This window comes from Rhinopithecus roxellana, chromosome 21 (assembly GCF_007565055.1).
Source record: "Rhinopithecus roxellana isolate Shanxi Qingling chromosome 21, ASM756505v1, whole genome shotgun sequence".
NCBI lineage: Eukaryota > Metazoa > Chordata > Mammalia > Primates > Cercopithecidae > Rhinopithecus > Rhinopithecus roxellana.
The window spans coordinates 79,600,413-79,617,450 of NC_044569.1; the positions used below are offsets into that span (position 1 = coordinate 79,600,413).

General features: G+C 32.9%; 1 protein-coding gene across 1 annotated transcript in view; it reads right to left on the reverse strand.

Moving 5' to 3' along the window:
- The window catches only part of CCDC178 (coiled-coil domain containing 178), a 524,781-nt gene that overhangs the window by 41,800 nt on the left and 465,943 nt on the right, over nucleotides 1-17,038 (reverse strand). Inside the window, exon 21 of the mRNA XM_030925827.1 lies at nucleotides 2,958-3,092. Coding sequence (XP_030781687.1) covers nucleotides 2,958-3,092 — 135 coding nt within the window. The remainder of the gene's footprint in view (nucleotides 1-2,957; nucleotides 3,093-17,038) is intronic.

Below are 17,038 nucleotides of genomic sequence, written 5' to 3' on the forward strand. Positions count from 1 at the left end.
TCATCCACAATGGCTGAACTAATTTACACTCCCATCAAAAATGTAAAAGCATTCCTATTTCTCCACAGCCTCACCAGCATCTATTGTTCCTGACTTTTTAATAATCATCATTCTGACTGGCTTGAGATGGTATCTCATTGTGGTTTGGATTTGCATTTCTCTAATGATCAGTGATGATGAGCTTTTTTTGTATGTTTTTTGGCCACATAAATGTCATCTTTTGAGAAGTGTCTGTTCATATCCTTTTCCCACATTTTCATCAGGTTGTTTTTTTCTTGTTAATTTGTTTAAGCTCCTTGTGGATTCTGGATATTAGACCTTTGTCTGATGGGTAGATCCCAAACATTTTTTCCATTGTGTAGGTTGCCTCTTCACTCTAATGTCAGTTTCTTTTGCTGTGCAGAAGCTCTTTAGTTTAATTAGATCCCATTTGCCAATTTTGGCTTTTTTTGCAATTGCTTTTGGTGTTTTAGTCATGCAGTCTTTGTCTATGCCTATGTCATGGATGGTACGCCTAGGTTTTCTCTAAGGGGTTTTATGGCTTTGGGTTTTACAATTAAGTCTTCAATTCATTTTGAGCTAATTTTTGTATAAGGTATAAGGAAGGAGTCCAGTTTCAGTTTTCTGTATATGGTTAGCCAGTTTTCCCAGCACCATTTATTAAATAGGGAATCATTTCCCCATTGCTTGTTTTTCTGAGGTTTGTCAAAGATCAGATGGTTGTAGATGTGTGGTGTTATTTCTGAGGTCTCTGCTCTGTTCCACTGGTTTATATATCTGTTCTGGTACCAGTACCATGCTGTTTTGGTTATTGTAGTCTTGTAGTATAGTTTGAAGTCAGATAGCGTAATGCCTCCAGTTTTGTTCTTTTTGGTTAGGATTGTCTTGGCTCTACGGGCTATTCTTTGGTGCTATATGAAATTTAAAGAAGTTTTTTTTTCTAATTCTGTGAAGAAAGTCAATCGTAGCTTGATGGTCAGGTGTTTTTAAACAGGCAAGACAAAAATGAGTATTGCAGAAACAGGGAAGAGTATAAGCACAAAAAAGGAAGAAAGAGTTCACAGCAAGTTTCTTAATTAGTAAGAATTGTGGAGCGGCTGAAACATACTAAAGAACTGAAGCAGAGAGAAGATGAAGCTGGGAAGATTAGCACGAGCTGGTCAGGAAGGTTGTTGTGTACCATGCTGAAGGTTGTAGCCTTGATGTTTCTTTCCCCAGAGGATTGCATATTTCTACTGTTTTGTGGCAAGATTTTGAAAATTGTATTCTCACATTTTTATTGAAAGCCAAAACTGAAATATTCTAAATGGAAGCCATCTCCAATAGATAAGAAAATAAGGCACTAATTTATGCTGCTGCTGTGTCTCTGGATGCTGAGTAGTTGAGTTTCCTTACCTATCCTATCCCATCCCTTCATTCCCACTGTTATGTAACAGCCATACAAATAAGTAATTTAAAATCAAGTTTGATAAACTGTATGTTGGTGAAATTCTCATAAAAATTAAAACGGATTATTGAAGGGTATGAATTAGAGAATCACTTTACTGATATTCAAATAATTTCTAATGACATTTTAAATATTTGAAAATACATAATAATTCACAGTGAGAATTTATCATTTGTAGATTTTTAAGACCATTTGGACAAAAATATAGATTTTTCTAAGATACTAATTAGAACATGCAGATTACCTTTAAATATTTAAAAGAGATTCACAGGTTCTAGCCACCGTATAATGTGTTACATTTTAACAGACTTAAGGAAAAGAAGATGCTCCTGACTTCTAAAATAATGCAATTGTAGTTTGTACTCAAGCTTGTACATAAATTTTGATTAAATCTACATGTGGTAAGCACTGCCTTTCAAAATCTTCCTTTTTCTTCAATGATTTTAAATTTTTTGTTATAACCCATTATCAATACATCCCCTATAGAAAGTGCACACACACACAATCCTCAGAAGAAAATACCAAAAAAAAGGACAACAGCAGGAATGAAATTTGAAATAGCTTCATAGCTTTTCAAGTGTTTTACAAAACCTTCTTTACTCAAGTTAAAAGCAATATGAAGTGCATGTATAATAAAATGTTTAGAAAAAGATTTGGTTTAGGGCTCAGCATTCATTTCATATTACTGAAAAGTGTGATTTTATGTTTTTGTTTTTCATAGAACAGGCATTCTAGTTTTCGTTACTTAATAGAATAGTATGTTATAGTATAAGTTACTATAAGTAACTTAATAGAATAAGGTAGTATGTGTTTTTCTTTGGGAGGTCATGTTTTATGCATGTAGTAACATTTAATATGGTAAAACATTAATTTTTTAAAAGTTTGAGCAATATTTAAGAATTGTCTTCACATAGTTAATGTGGGTTTCTAAAATATATAATTCTTAAAATGAAACAATGTATCTGCTAAATATTTTCATTGAAACAAGGAGTAAAATCTCACATGCATCTAGAACCACAGCTACTTTCTAGTCTCAAGTTACTTATCTTTCAAATAAAGTCATCTCCAAATCTGCTTAGGATGAACCTCTTGCAAAATAGAAAAGGAAAGACAACAGTTAAACTAAGTAAACATAAGAGGGTTATTTTCACTGAAGTGGATTTTGCACAAAAGCAGCACACAGTATCTTGTGTCAACATCTTTTAAACAGCTGGATGACATCTGCAAAGCCTGAAGATTTGAAAAAAAATACTATTTATACCAAATGTATTAATAAAAATCTGTTCCAAGGCTTGTGAGAAATAAGTCCAATCTCCCTTTCCCCCCAAAGTATGCATGGTATATGTGCTAACTTACTGAATTCATCCTTCATGCAATTCCAGTTTATTAAAGAGGTTAAAAATTTATAAAACTCTGATGGGATATGGTTTTAATGCTTCATCACACTACCCATCATTTGCTTTTCAATCTAGATCAGAATGATCTTTCCTACTTCCCTGCAATCACCTACCTGCACAGCTAATATTTTCTGAATACTCTCCTGAGAGTCTGTCTGGAAGTTGGCCAGCCTCATCTGGCTGAAGAGGACCACCAGTTTGAAGTGCTCCTGCCACAGCCTGTGCATCCTTCTCTGCAGCTGACAGAGCTAAAGGCAAGAGGGAGGGGAGAAAACACAAGTTAGAGGAGGAGAGGAAATTAATGGCAGTGTTCAAGAAGAATGATGGAGAGAAATATAGAAAGCAGTCAATAGCCCATTCTGCACTGCACGGACCTGACAGGAATTTCACAGTCTCTTGATTTTTCAGCCCACTCATGTGCATTCATCAGAAACCAGTCACATCTGGCCGCCAGGATGGGGGGTTAATTTTCTCTAAATGCCTCAGCAGTTTTGTTCTAGCTGAGGCAAACTCTGTGACTGCAAAGCTGATGAGTAAAATATTTCTACTTCACCCAGTTTAACTCAAAACCGATAGCCTCGGGACATATTGAACCTTTCTTGAAAAAAATCATCTTTTGAAGCCGTTTTGAATGGCACATCAGGTCAAGCCAAAGTTTAAAAATGCAACTTTAAGACTTTGATGGACACCATCACTGCTTTTTTTCTCATGAAGCTTACCATTGCTTGGCAATGTGTGCTTTAGAGCATGACAAAACTAAAGAGAATTAACTTCGCCATCAACTGCTGAGGGAGAACAATAACAAGGAAGAAATTTCCAGCTAGAACTCGCTATTAATCTACCTCCCTCTGACCATGTGACATGGAAACATCTCACTGCACTAAAGCATAGAGGACGCGGTGTTAAGAAGTGACATGTTTAATACAGGATCTGTACAGAAAAAGAAAGAATTCGCCTATGACATATGATAGATCATTTGGAAATTTAATATAAAAACCAACAGAAAACAGTGGATGTTTTATCAAAACAATGTACATTTGCTCTTCAACAGTTACCGCAGACATGCCATACGAATTATTATAAGGCATTTTCAAAGGGATAAACATAAAATTAACAGTAAAAACAATTTTTTTAAAATCCCAAACATTTATAATGAGTGCTTATGTTATATATGTATAATGAATGTATATATCATATGTTTATACAATATAATATATTCTGTCACTGAAAACTATTGGTTTTGGGAATGGGGATAATTGCTGATATCAGTTCCTTTTTAGCATATTTTGCAGAATGAAAAAACAAAATTTACATCCAAACATGTAATATCAAACACAATTTTTATATTAAATACTTCCTCATACTAGAATAAAAACATGTTAAAAACGTGGCTATTTGGTGGGTTACATATACAGGATCCTCTGTAAAACATCAATAAGGAGTGTGTAAAATTTGGGAACTCTTTTGTATATATATTTCAATAAAAGAATTCACTTAACTAAATACTTGGTGTTGCATGTAAATTGTTTAACATCATTATCCTCATTATGCATTGTTATAAACAATACATACGTATTTATGTTTGGTTCCCAGGAAAATAAAGCCTCTATTTTTGGTTAGTTGATTAGGAAGAAGAAAAGACTTTGAAAACTATAGATATTTCAGTTTACTAAATGCTGAATTACATTGTCCAGAACCAGTTTGTGCGCATTTCAGATAATTTGGGCTATTAAATTAAAACTTAGCATTATTTGAAGACAAATTTTGTCAAACTTAAAAAAAATGGTGTTTTCTTTAGCATAAGCTAAGCCTGACAGTCAACAGGGGGAGGTATGCTGTATCTTGATATACTCATTAAGGCATTTGAAAAGTTTAGTTCATTGTGTATGTTCACAACTACATAAAGAGTCATATTAAGACTTTAATTATTGTTCAGGGACAGGGGAAGGATCTGGGTATTGAGGGTTCAGGAATGGTCCATAGGAGTTAGCACTGGCCCTGTATTACCTAATGAATGCATCAATGATTTAAATAATATTAATTAAATTTGCTTTAACAGTAAGATGCAGAGCACATGTATATTTAAATTAGAAATTACTTCAATTGCAAACAGTGGGCAAGGCTAGAGAAGCTGACATTTAGTGTCAAGTAAACATTAATAACAGAAGAAAAAAACCATGACAAATATTCCTGAAAATAATTTCATAGCATATATATGTTTGAAATTTGTGTGATTTTTATACTGGTCTTCATTATTAAAATATGACCTTGCAACTTACAGATTTTTTTAAAGGGCAAAAATGGAAATGAGTGTGAAGGAAATTTTACCTGCTTAAAAATTAAATTATCAATCATTTTTACTAATAGGCTAGCTCATTTCTGAAATTACATGTGGAAATATATTTTGAAATACATATTGCAGTATAGTTCTTTATACACTACCTAAATATATTGTTTGCTGAGGTAAACATCCTGAATGAAGGGGCCATAATCTAATAGATAAATGCAATTTGCTAAATGAAGCTTAACTATAAATTGTCTGTTGTGGGTGGAGGCTCTGAAGAGATTAGATTTTTGATATTTTCTTAACAAAGACAAATAATCTGTCAACTTTCTCCATTCTTTTCAATGTGACTTATTTAAACAACACAGTTCATAGGTTGATTGTGGGCCTGCTGAGATAGCTTCTTTGATTAACCCCAGTGTACAGCTGAGAAATCTATATTTTAAAGAGGTTAACTTGCTTTAGGTTATTTACTTCTGTCTAACTTCAAGTTTAAGTTATTAACCATGATGCCATATCACTTAAAGTTCAATGGCTTTTCTCTTTCTCTCTCTGATATTTTAGCAGTCACTTCCAGATTAAGGATAGTCATAAAGACTGCTGGAAACACCCAAGGGTTCTGTAAACCTTTGCCACAGAGATTCCTGGAAAACAGGCTGTGATCCAAAATAAACATTTATGTATGCTTGTTAGATATTAGTAAGAAGTGCATGATAAAACCTTATCACATAGAATAGGTTTTCTAATTATTGTCTACCTCAGACCTTACCTTACTAGTTCGTTGTAATTTGGAATTTTTAAGACAACAATAAATGGAAGCCTACCTTGTACAGAAATTGGACAATAGACTATCAAGACAAGAAAAGTTCACAGCAATAAGCCAGAAATAAATGATTTTGAAAGAATGGCTGTAGGATGAACTCTTAGCCTTACTGAGTGGAATCAGATATCTCAGTGAAAACTCACCTACAGCAAAATACCACTTTAATTTTCTCTAGTATTTTTCTTATTTCAAGGCTGCAGTTTTTTGGAGCCAGCTTAGCTCTCAGAATACCTTATTTCCCCCAAGCGATCATAGGATACTTGGAACTACACCTATGAACCAAGATTTGTTTGTCAAAGAAAATAATAAATTAATACTATTAGAGCAGCCACACATATGACAAAAAGCAAGTAAGGGAAAGATGAGCTGTAGAGGAATTCCTTAACAACAAGGCAAATTTTACAAGTGGGAGCTCTTCAGCATGTGTAAACAAAGCAAACTGAATAGTAATGTTTTCTACAGCCACAAGTCAAATGAGGAGAAGCAGCTGTATGCAGTGTCTATTTTTATTCAGTTGTCTGTATTCTAGCTTGAGGTAGCCATAAAGGCCTTGAATTTATCCATGTTCACATGTTAACTGAAGCCTCTTAAACAGAGAAGATTTTTAAGAATCAACTAAGAGAGAGTAATATCTCAAAAAAGAGGTTTTTTTTGGGGGTGGGGGAGCGGAAATCAATAGCTAAATAGGCCTATGGAAAAACAAGAACCAGGAAAAGGAAGAATTAAAGACAATCTTAAAGAGAGAAGAACCAGCATTCAATAAAATAACATATGCACACAAACACATTTACACACGAAAGACAGTAAGACTATTCAAAAGAATATTTAAGGAAAAAACAACTAAGATGCTGCGAAGAATGATTGATTATATCAAATAGCTATGACAACAATTATTTTAGGAAAGTGATTATGAAGAAACCCCATTTTAAGATGTCAGCAGACAGTAATCGCTCAATAAATGTTTATTAAAATGGACTCAACTTGAGCTGATAAAAGTTTACCTGATAAAGGGTATAAACCAAAAACTTCCATCAAACATTTTACTAAATAAATGTCAGAAATCTTCCTGTGGATGTCGGGCAAAATAAAATAAGGATATCAGAAATCAATACCGCTTTTTAAAACTGTATTGCTGATTCTTGTCAATGCAATAAAAAAATAGAAGGGCAAAAGATAGCTATGAGATAGAAAAAAGGCCGGGCACGGTGGCCCACGTCTGTAATCCCAGCACTTTGGGAGGCCAAGTGGGTGGATCACGTGAGATCAGGAGTTCCAGACCAGCCTAACTAACATGGTGAAACCCAGTCTTTACTAAAAATACAAAAATTAGCCGAGCGCAGTGGCGGTCGCCTATAGGCCCAGCTACTCAGGAGGCTGAGGCAGGAGAATCCCTTGAACCAGTGAGGCGGAAGTTGCAGTGAGCCAAGATAGCGCCACTGCACTCCAGCCTGGGAGACAGAGCGAGACTCCGTCTAAAAAAAAAAAAAAAAAAAAAAGGAGGTGATGAGGGTTTAGGAACTTTCTGCCTATAATATCTGCACTGAAAAATTAATAACTTTTTTTTTTTTGAGACAGAGTCTTGCTCTGTCGCCCAGGCTGGAGTGCAATGGTGGGATCTCAGTTCACTGCAACATTGCCTCCTGGGTTCAAGAGATTCTGCTGTCTCAGCCTTCCAAGTAACTGGGATTACAGGCGACCTCCCACCACGCCGGGCTAATTTTTGTGTTTTTAGTAGAGACAGGGTTTCGCCATGTTGGGCAGGCTGGCTTTGAGCTCGTAACTACAGGCATGACTCGCCGCACCCGACCCATTTTTATAAATCAATATGACAAATTTTGAATTATAATAGAAAATCCTATTTATTACCATAAAATAAAATGAAAGGTACTTAGGTTGATATCTATTTAAAAATGGGCAAGATTTTATAGAGAAAGTTACAAAATATTTTGAAGAATAAGGACTGAATAAATCTAGAGGTACAGTGTGGTCATATATGAGAAAAGAGTGTCATGGACAAATCAGTTTTCCACAGAGTAGTCTATAATCTCATCAGGTTTTATGAAAGTTGATCTAAAATTCACATGGAAGAACAAAGGACTGAGAATATTTAATGAGACAACTGTGAAACAGGAGAACAAGCCTGAAAAATTTGACATGTGATATATACAATTTATCTTAAAGCTATAGGAATTAAGAGTAATATTGGGATCATCCAAAGAGAGCATTTGATCAGCAAAGAGAGCTGAGTAACAGACACATGCATGTAAAATGTAACACATGACAGAGATATCACTACAAATCAGCACGGAAAGGATGGCTAATAATTGGCTATCTCCATGCAAAATAAAATAAAATGAGATCCTTAACTCACAACATACAGAAAATAAATGCAAAGTAGATTGAAATGAGGAGAGTTAACCTTTAACAATTTTTTAAAAAACATGACACAACTTTATGCCTTTGAGGAAAGGAAGAATTTTTAAATAAAAATTAAAATGATAACTTCTAATAAAAAAAAATTGACAAATCAAACCACATTTAATTTTTTTAAGTTAAATTTAAACAGAGTAACCATATAAGCTGCAGGTTTAGAGAAGATTTTAATAACACAGCAGACAAGGATTAATTTCTTTAACATATAAAAAGCCCTTATAAGTCAATAATAAAAATAAAAACAGTATACCAGAAAAAAATGGGCAAATTATACACATCGGCAATTAACATAAAAGGAAAGCCATTTGGCCTGAAAACATTTGAAAAGGTATTCAACTTTAATAGTAGGATATGAATAAATAAAATTCAAACTCATCAGATTGTCAAATACTAACAAAATCTGTCAATATCAAATTTTGGTAAAGATGTGAAAAAAATTAAAGTCATGTGCTGTTCAAATTTATGTATAATTTGATACAAAAACTTTGGAGAACAATTTATTATTTCATATTGAAAATGAAGTTGTACTTTCCCTTTGATCCAGAAATTATACTTTAAGCTACATACTCTAGACCAGTAATTCTCAGCATGTGGTTCCCAGACCATCAGGATCAGTATCACCTCAGAATGTTAGGAATACAGTCATTCAGACTCCCTGAATCAGAAACCTTGGGGCCAGCAATCGGTGTTTTATGAAGATCTCTAGGTGATTCTAATGTATGCTAAAGTTTGAGATATATGGCTCTCAAAAAAAATGTCATATGTACTCAGGGAAAAACACAAAATACTTTCCATTTATAGCATTACTTGCTATAGTAAAGATGGAAACAATCTAATAGTCTTTGAAGTAATAAAAAATACATTATGGTATGTTTATACCCTAAACCACAGCATTTAAAATAAACACACTGGCCATATATGGTGGCTCATGTCTGTAATCCCAGCACTTTGTGAGGCCAAGGCAAAGAGGATCACTTGAGCTCAAGAATTCGAAACCATCTTAAGCAACATAGTTAGACCCTGTCTCAAATAAATTAAAATAAAATAAAATAAATTAAAATAAAATAAAATAAACACATTAACATTGCAGGTGGTTTGGATGTTAGAGAAACAAAAAAATCTTACAAATAATACTTTTTTAAAAATTTTATTACTATGTAAAAATGGCATTAAAAAATTGGAATGGTAAACACAAAAGGTTAATTAACCATGAGAAAGGAGGGGAACAATAATAGGAAGAGGCCGACTGAGGATTTTGAATGCATCTCTACTGGTTTAAACATGCAAAACAAAATGTCAGGATTTACAAATCTGGTAAAGTTACACAGAAATTTATTAGAAATGTGTTTACTTATTTATAGTTTATATATAACTGTAACTTACTGCATGCTTAGTTGTTTCATTAAAGAATAAAACCTATGTTAATGTAACATCTCTGCAAGAAAGGCATCCTCCATATTTTGTGGCTTAGAATGATTTACTTTCAGAGAATTTATTATAATTTGTTTGTTAAGAGTATCCTATTATATTTGGCCATCTGCCAAAATACAAAAATAGCTTTTTGTACAATATTTGTGTTATATACCCACTAAATATGATCTTACCTATAATAAACAAAATATCCAAAATACTAAGTTTATATCATTAAGGAAAAAATTACTACTTTTAGCTGCCTCATAAAATTATTGGCATTTTCCTTCATCCCACTCATACAATTAACACAGTTGTTGGTTAGTGACTTCATAACTTATTTCATATGAAATTAAAGATGGCCATATGTAAAATATTTTCATGAGAATTTGACTTTGCTAGTCTCAAAAAGGTAACCACAGAGTTCAGATGGTAAAAATATATTAACCTTAATAAACAGATATTTTTGTCAGCTTATACACATATCATGCTAATGTGTTGAAATAATGAGTAGTATGTTTTTTCCTTAAAAAATTCCTTAAATTGTGCCTGTGTCTTACAGAACATAAATATCATTGAAAACACACTTTAGATAAAATTAAATCATTTTTAGAGACATATGGTACCAAAAATTAACTCCCCAAAGTACATCATTTAACCGGCTTTTGCAATTTAAGAACCCTGGAAAAAAAGAAAGGGAACGTTTCAAGGAAATGAGAAGTGTCCTTATAATGAATTTCTCCTTATAAGAATCAGACATAACAACAGTCTTTTTAATTAAAATACAAATACCATATGTATAGTTATCTGAAAATGAACTATAAATTGTTTTGCCAGGAAACAAAGACCAGTCAATACCGAAAACAAAAAGTCCTTTAGAATACAAAGATGATAGTAACTGGCAGGGTAGACAGTGCATGAACAGCACTCAAAGTTCTTTATCTATGAATGATGATTTGTTCATTCTGGATTTGTGAAAACAAACAACTGCTGGATTCAAATCTGTGACATACCTCATTTTTACTTTTTTGGATGAAAAATATCTTTATAAAAACTGGAATTTATAAAGATCCAGTTACAACTGGTAGTTGAAAAGAACATAGAATTTTTCCACATGCAACATGAAAATCCATTAGATACAGAATCCAAACAGAAAATTAACAGAATCACTGCAATAAACAACCTTTATCAACACAACGTGTAGGACAAATATGAAAAGTGTGGAACAATTTCAAATTTTTGAAGTAAAAATTACCTCCCTGGATAAATTAGCAGGGCACACAGGATTTTTAGGGCAGTGAAAAGATTTTGTATGATACCACAATGGCAGATACATGCCATTACACATTTGTCCAAACCTGTAGAATGTACAACACCAAGAGTGAACCCTAAAGGATGAACTTGGAGTGATGATGATGTATCAATATAGGTTCACCAGTTGTAACAAATGTCCCTCCTGGAGTGGGTTGTTGATAATGGAGGAGGCTATGCATGTGTGTGGAAAGGGAGTATACAGAAACTCTCTGTACCTTCCACTCCATTTTGCTGTAAACCCCAAAACTCCTCTAAAAAATAAGATCTAAAAAAAAAAAACAAATCACTTCTCAGTACACTGGAGTAGGAATTGGGAGTGGTTACCTGGTGGTGACAATATGTGACAACTGTTAGAGGTTACAGTATTTCTGAAAGATGCACATGTATGCATGGATTAACTCATCAGAGGTACCTGAAAATTTGAGAGTTCATCTGATATGATTGGCAGAGAGTTTGGAAGTTCCTTAGGTAAGAAGCCTGCAATCTAAGAATAGAAATATTGTGAATAATACCTTAGGAGAAGATGAAGGCATTTCAGAAGTCTGTATTTCCTATCTACAAACGCAGTCAAACAAATAGGCCAACTGTAGAAGCAGCTCTAAGATTTATTCACATTTGACAAAGAAGAGAAAAAAATGCTGTATCCTGTAGATTTGCATTTGTACCTTAGGTAATCTAATTAAAATCATATTTAAAGCTTTGACAAAATATGATAAAGGCCATCTGGAAAAAGATAATGAGCTTTTCCTATAGGAATTTATTTTAGATAGAAGGAAAGTAGATAGATAACAGCACAAATACATTCATTTATTTGCACTAGAATATTCAAATAATGATTACAATTTCAAGCTGCTTGTTATAAGTTTTCACATACTGAAAGCATACTGTGTTTCTCAATTTCTGACAGATAAAACTGATAAGTGAAGGTATGTGCATGCAATTTTAATTCAACAGTGATGTGAAGTGCAGCTCACAAGGCAAATAGCGTAAGCCTTATCAGTTCTGTTTATTGTAATAACCCAAACAATAGCAATTATAAACTACTCCACAGATTTTTGGCAAGGCAGGAATGACAGATATAACAAATCCAGTTAATACTGAGCTATTTATAGTACTCAGCAAGTTATACATGTACATACAATATACTAATATCAAAAGTAATGAGATATTTATTACCAAATCCATTCCACAGACTAGTGTTAAAGATCACATAGCTCATTTCTAGAAACATCTTTTATCAACTGCTTAGATGTACTTAAGAAAAATAAGACCCACGTGCACTCCAAATTTTGGAGCTGGCATTTAAGAAATTTAAAGAAGAATTTTTTAATTACTCTAATTATATAAAAATAATATATTTCATAATTCTGCATTTGGATCTCTGCTAATATATAAAACCTTGGTATGACAGAGAGAAAGCTGGTCCACACAGACACTACTACTTTTTGTATTGAATAGTTAAAAATCAAGTCTATCCTTTTATATGAATATGCAAATACATTTCTTTGTATACTTTATAATACACACTATTACATATAACAGATAATAATTTGTCTTTTTTCATATGTAATAGTAACAACCTGCAAAACATAAAACCTTCTTAGTTTGATAATTTGGTTCTGAAATAAAATTACTACATTCTGATAGATATTTGATAAAAATGTGTAAAGACAGTAGTTTATATATTTTGCTTAAGTTGCTAAAATTCACACTCAAATCCCATGAAAAATTCAATAAGAAATAAATGAATGAAAGTATATGCTTAATTCTAAAATTATTGTTCCCTGTGATTGAAAAAATTGTTACAACAAGAATAAAACAAAATTATATAATAAAATTACCCTCACAATAAAAATCTAACTTTTCTCAAATGAATAATTGTTTAAAAATGGTTTAAAATAGAATTACATGACAGCTAAATATAAAATATTATACTGTCAAACATAGAGATGAACATATTTTTCAAGCATACACTTCCTTGCCTGCTTGTCAGTCTTTTGCCCAAAAGTAATTAAGTCCCTTGATTTTAAAATGTGGCCAAATAAATGGTCTAAGCTGGCTCTTTTGGTTTTCGTTTATGAGCTGTGGTTGAGCAATTTTCTCTGATGATTATCCACAGTATATCTTTATAGTCATCTGAGAACCACTTATTTTAATGCAAAAAATAAAGAAAATGCTTTAAAAATTACATTTACCTAAAATTAATTCACAATAAAAACATTATTCAAAAAAGATTAATGATAGAGCTCATTGGTTTATTTCAAAATTTCCAGAATAAATATAGTATATTTCTATTTTTAAAGCATCAAATTTCATTATAAATACCCCCAGCATTTTTATTTCTTTTACACACAAGTAAACAGAAATGCTTATGAAATTATTTGTTTTAAACAATTTGCAAAATCTCAACCGCAAATGTAAATAAAATAAGCCACACAATCATGCAATGCGGGACAGCCTAACTGCAGAAACTAGTCTACAGCGATAAGAATCATGGGTCAGCACTATGGGAGGCTGAGGTGGGCGGATCACGAGGTCAGGAGATCGAGACCATCCTGGCTAATACGGTGAAATCCCGTCTCTACTAAAAATACAAAAAATTAGCCGGGCGTGGTGGCGGGCGCCTGTAGTCCCAGCTACTCGGGAGGCTGAGGCAGGAGAATGGCGTGAACCTGGGAGGCGGAGCTTGCAGTGAGCTGAGATCCAGCCACTGCACTCCAGCCTGGGGGACAGAGCAAGACTGTCTCAAAAAAAAAAAAAAAAAAAAAAAAAAAAAATCATGGGTCAGAAAGTATAAGCTTCATTTAGAATGCAAAACTCTTATGACCCTATTATTGTCTTAGCTTCTTGTTAGTGATCTAGAATTGTTCTGGCACTAGAAGGATGGCAATAATAAGAAGAAAATCTGAAAAGTAGTGCAAATTGTCACAGATGCCCAAAATTTATAAACTCATTTGCTGGCTTGCACTGGTATAGATAATTAAATCCAGGTTATGACAAATATTATCAAATATATTTATAATAAAATAATGCTTTTCACATATTAGTAACTAATACCATTCTTTCAGAAAACTGTGAACTAAATTCAAGATACTCAAAGTATCTAAAAAGAACGAAAGCAGCAATGATTAATATAAATGGAATAATACTGACTCATATTAAGGAAACTACAGATGTTCTACCACATTTTGGAAATTTATGATGGTAGTAGTAGAAAGAAGGATCATGGGATATTTGAAAACCTGAGCAGATCTAGGTACTACTGGGCTATGTGACTTAGTGTCATTTGAACCTTAATTGTCTCATGTAAGGAACAAGTATAGTTCTACTAAACTAGATTCAATATAAAGTACTTATTCTTAATATAGGAAGATAGTTTTGCTTTTGCACTGTTTCTAACAACAGAGATATAACATTTTAGATAGGGGTTTGAGTTTTTTGGCCTAATTTATTCCATGTATTTTGAGAATAGGCAAAATGTAATGAAAAATTATGAAAAAGACTAAGATTTCACTAGACACTCTGAAGAGTGCTTTAATTTTAAAACAAAATCAGTTCTTTACACAAATATTTTTATTGCATTGATGGGGTTAGAACACATAAGAAATTCCCACGGGAGAATCGGGAGAATCTGGAGAATCATCAGCGAAACTTGAGTACTGAGTAGTCATCAATTGCAGGTAAGTGAATGATCTCTGCATTTATACTGTCTAAGCCTAGAGTAGAGCTGAGGACTTCTAAGTTTTTGTTTTCCCCTTGGCTTGAAGGAGAAGCTAGTGCAAATTCTCTCTGGAAGAAAGCAATCTTAAACTGGGACACCGGTTTCACAGAGATGAAGATCTATTAACTTCTAGTCAACTAAATATATTAATACATAGTAGAAACAATGGGATTTGCAGGAACAAACAAAAACTACCAGGAAGAGTATTATTTCAGAACAAGGATAATAAAGAGATATTTTAGATAAACCGAAACTGAGAGTTTATTTCTATTGAATCTTCTAGAAAGGATGTAATTCAGAAAAAAGGAAAATGATTCCATGGAGAGGCTCTGAGTTGCAAGAAGGAATGGCGAATAAGAACAAAACAGGTAAATATGTAAAGTCAAATAAACATTCCCTGTATAAAATATTAATAGCAATGCTAATAAAATTATAATAACTAATTAAAGAGTATAAAAGAATCATGGAAACTAAAATGTTTTATAATAATATTATGTATGTCTGAAGTTCAGAAGTCTGAATTAAAATTCTCTAACTCAGTATATTGCATGATAGTTAAAATATGTGCTGTAATAAATAAAATATCAAGTATATTTTAAATTAAATATGCATAGTCTACTTAAAGTACAATAAAAATAAAATTTCAAATAAAAGGTTAAATATAGTGTTTGACCTTCAAGAAAAGGAGCAGAAAAAACAGAATAAGAAAAAATAAACAAGAGTCTTCAATCAACTAAAAAGGCGGGTAGAGAAAAAGGAAGCAGTAGAAAAAAAATAACAATTAAAAAACAAAAAGATACTAGAAAGAGGTAAAATGTATAATTGATTACAATAACCATATATGGATTATATTTTTCAGTTAAGACAGACAGAAGATTAGATTTAGAAAACGATGCTTACATATATTTTACATGAAACACATTAAAAACTAAAAGATAGTCAAGATAGAAACTAAAAAATAAAACAAAATAACTGAATACAGGCATATACTAGCACAATGAAACCTTGAGTATATTAGGCAAAAGAGACCTTAAGACAAATAGTGCCCTTAGATAGAGATTATTCATATCCATATATATATATCTAGATCTATAGATATCAACACATCGATTTTGGCAAATCAAAAATTAAAATAATGGTGATGATTGACAGGCTTAATAAACTTGATCTAGCATATATGTATATATGCATAGATATGTATATATGCATAGATCTAGCATATATGTATATATGCATATATATGTGTACATACAGATATACATGCACATGCTCCAAATTATAAATTACACCATCTTCTTAAGCATACATAAACATTAAAACTTGTAACTTACATACATTAAAACATAAACTGTATAAAATCTTATGAGATCATAAAGCAAGTATTTTATTTTATTTATTTATTTTTTGTTTTTTTGTTTTGTTGTGTTTTATATCACTTTATTCTCACAACAGTGCTATAATGTAAGTACTTTTCTTATTTTTATTTTTTCTGTTTTATTATACTTTAAGTTCTAGGGTACATGTGCACAACGTGCAGGTTTGTTACATATGTATACATGTGCCATGTTGGTGTGCTGCACCCATTAACTGGTCATTTGCATTAGGTATATCTCCTAATGCTCTCCCTCTCCACTCCCCACACCCCACAATAGGCCCCGGTGTATGATGTTCCCCTTCCTGTGTCCAGGTGTTCTCATTGTTCAATTCCCACCTATGAGTGAGAACATGCGGTGTTTGGTTTTCTGTTCTAAAGCAAGTATTTTATTACAATGAACTGACATCATATAAACCATGTTCCTGACAACAAAACAACTAAATTAGAAATCAGAAAACAAAACAAACAAAACAAAAATATCTATATATCCTTAGACATTTATGAGAAAAGTTAAAAATAATACATTTTGCTGGACGCGGTGCCTAACGTCTGCAATCCCAGCACTTTGGGAGGCCGAGGCGGGTGGATCGCCTGAGGTCAGGAGTTTGAGACCAGCCTGGCCAACATAGTGAAACACCCTACTGCGTGGTGGCAGGTCCCCTGTAATCCCAGGTACTCAGGAAGCTGAGGCAGGAGAATCGCTTGAACCTGGGAGGTGGAGGTTGCAGTGAGCGGAGATTGCGCCATTGCACTCCAGCCTGGGAAATAAGAGTGGAGCTCCATCTCAAAAAAAAAAAAAATAATAATGATAATAATAATAATACATTTATCAAA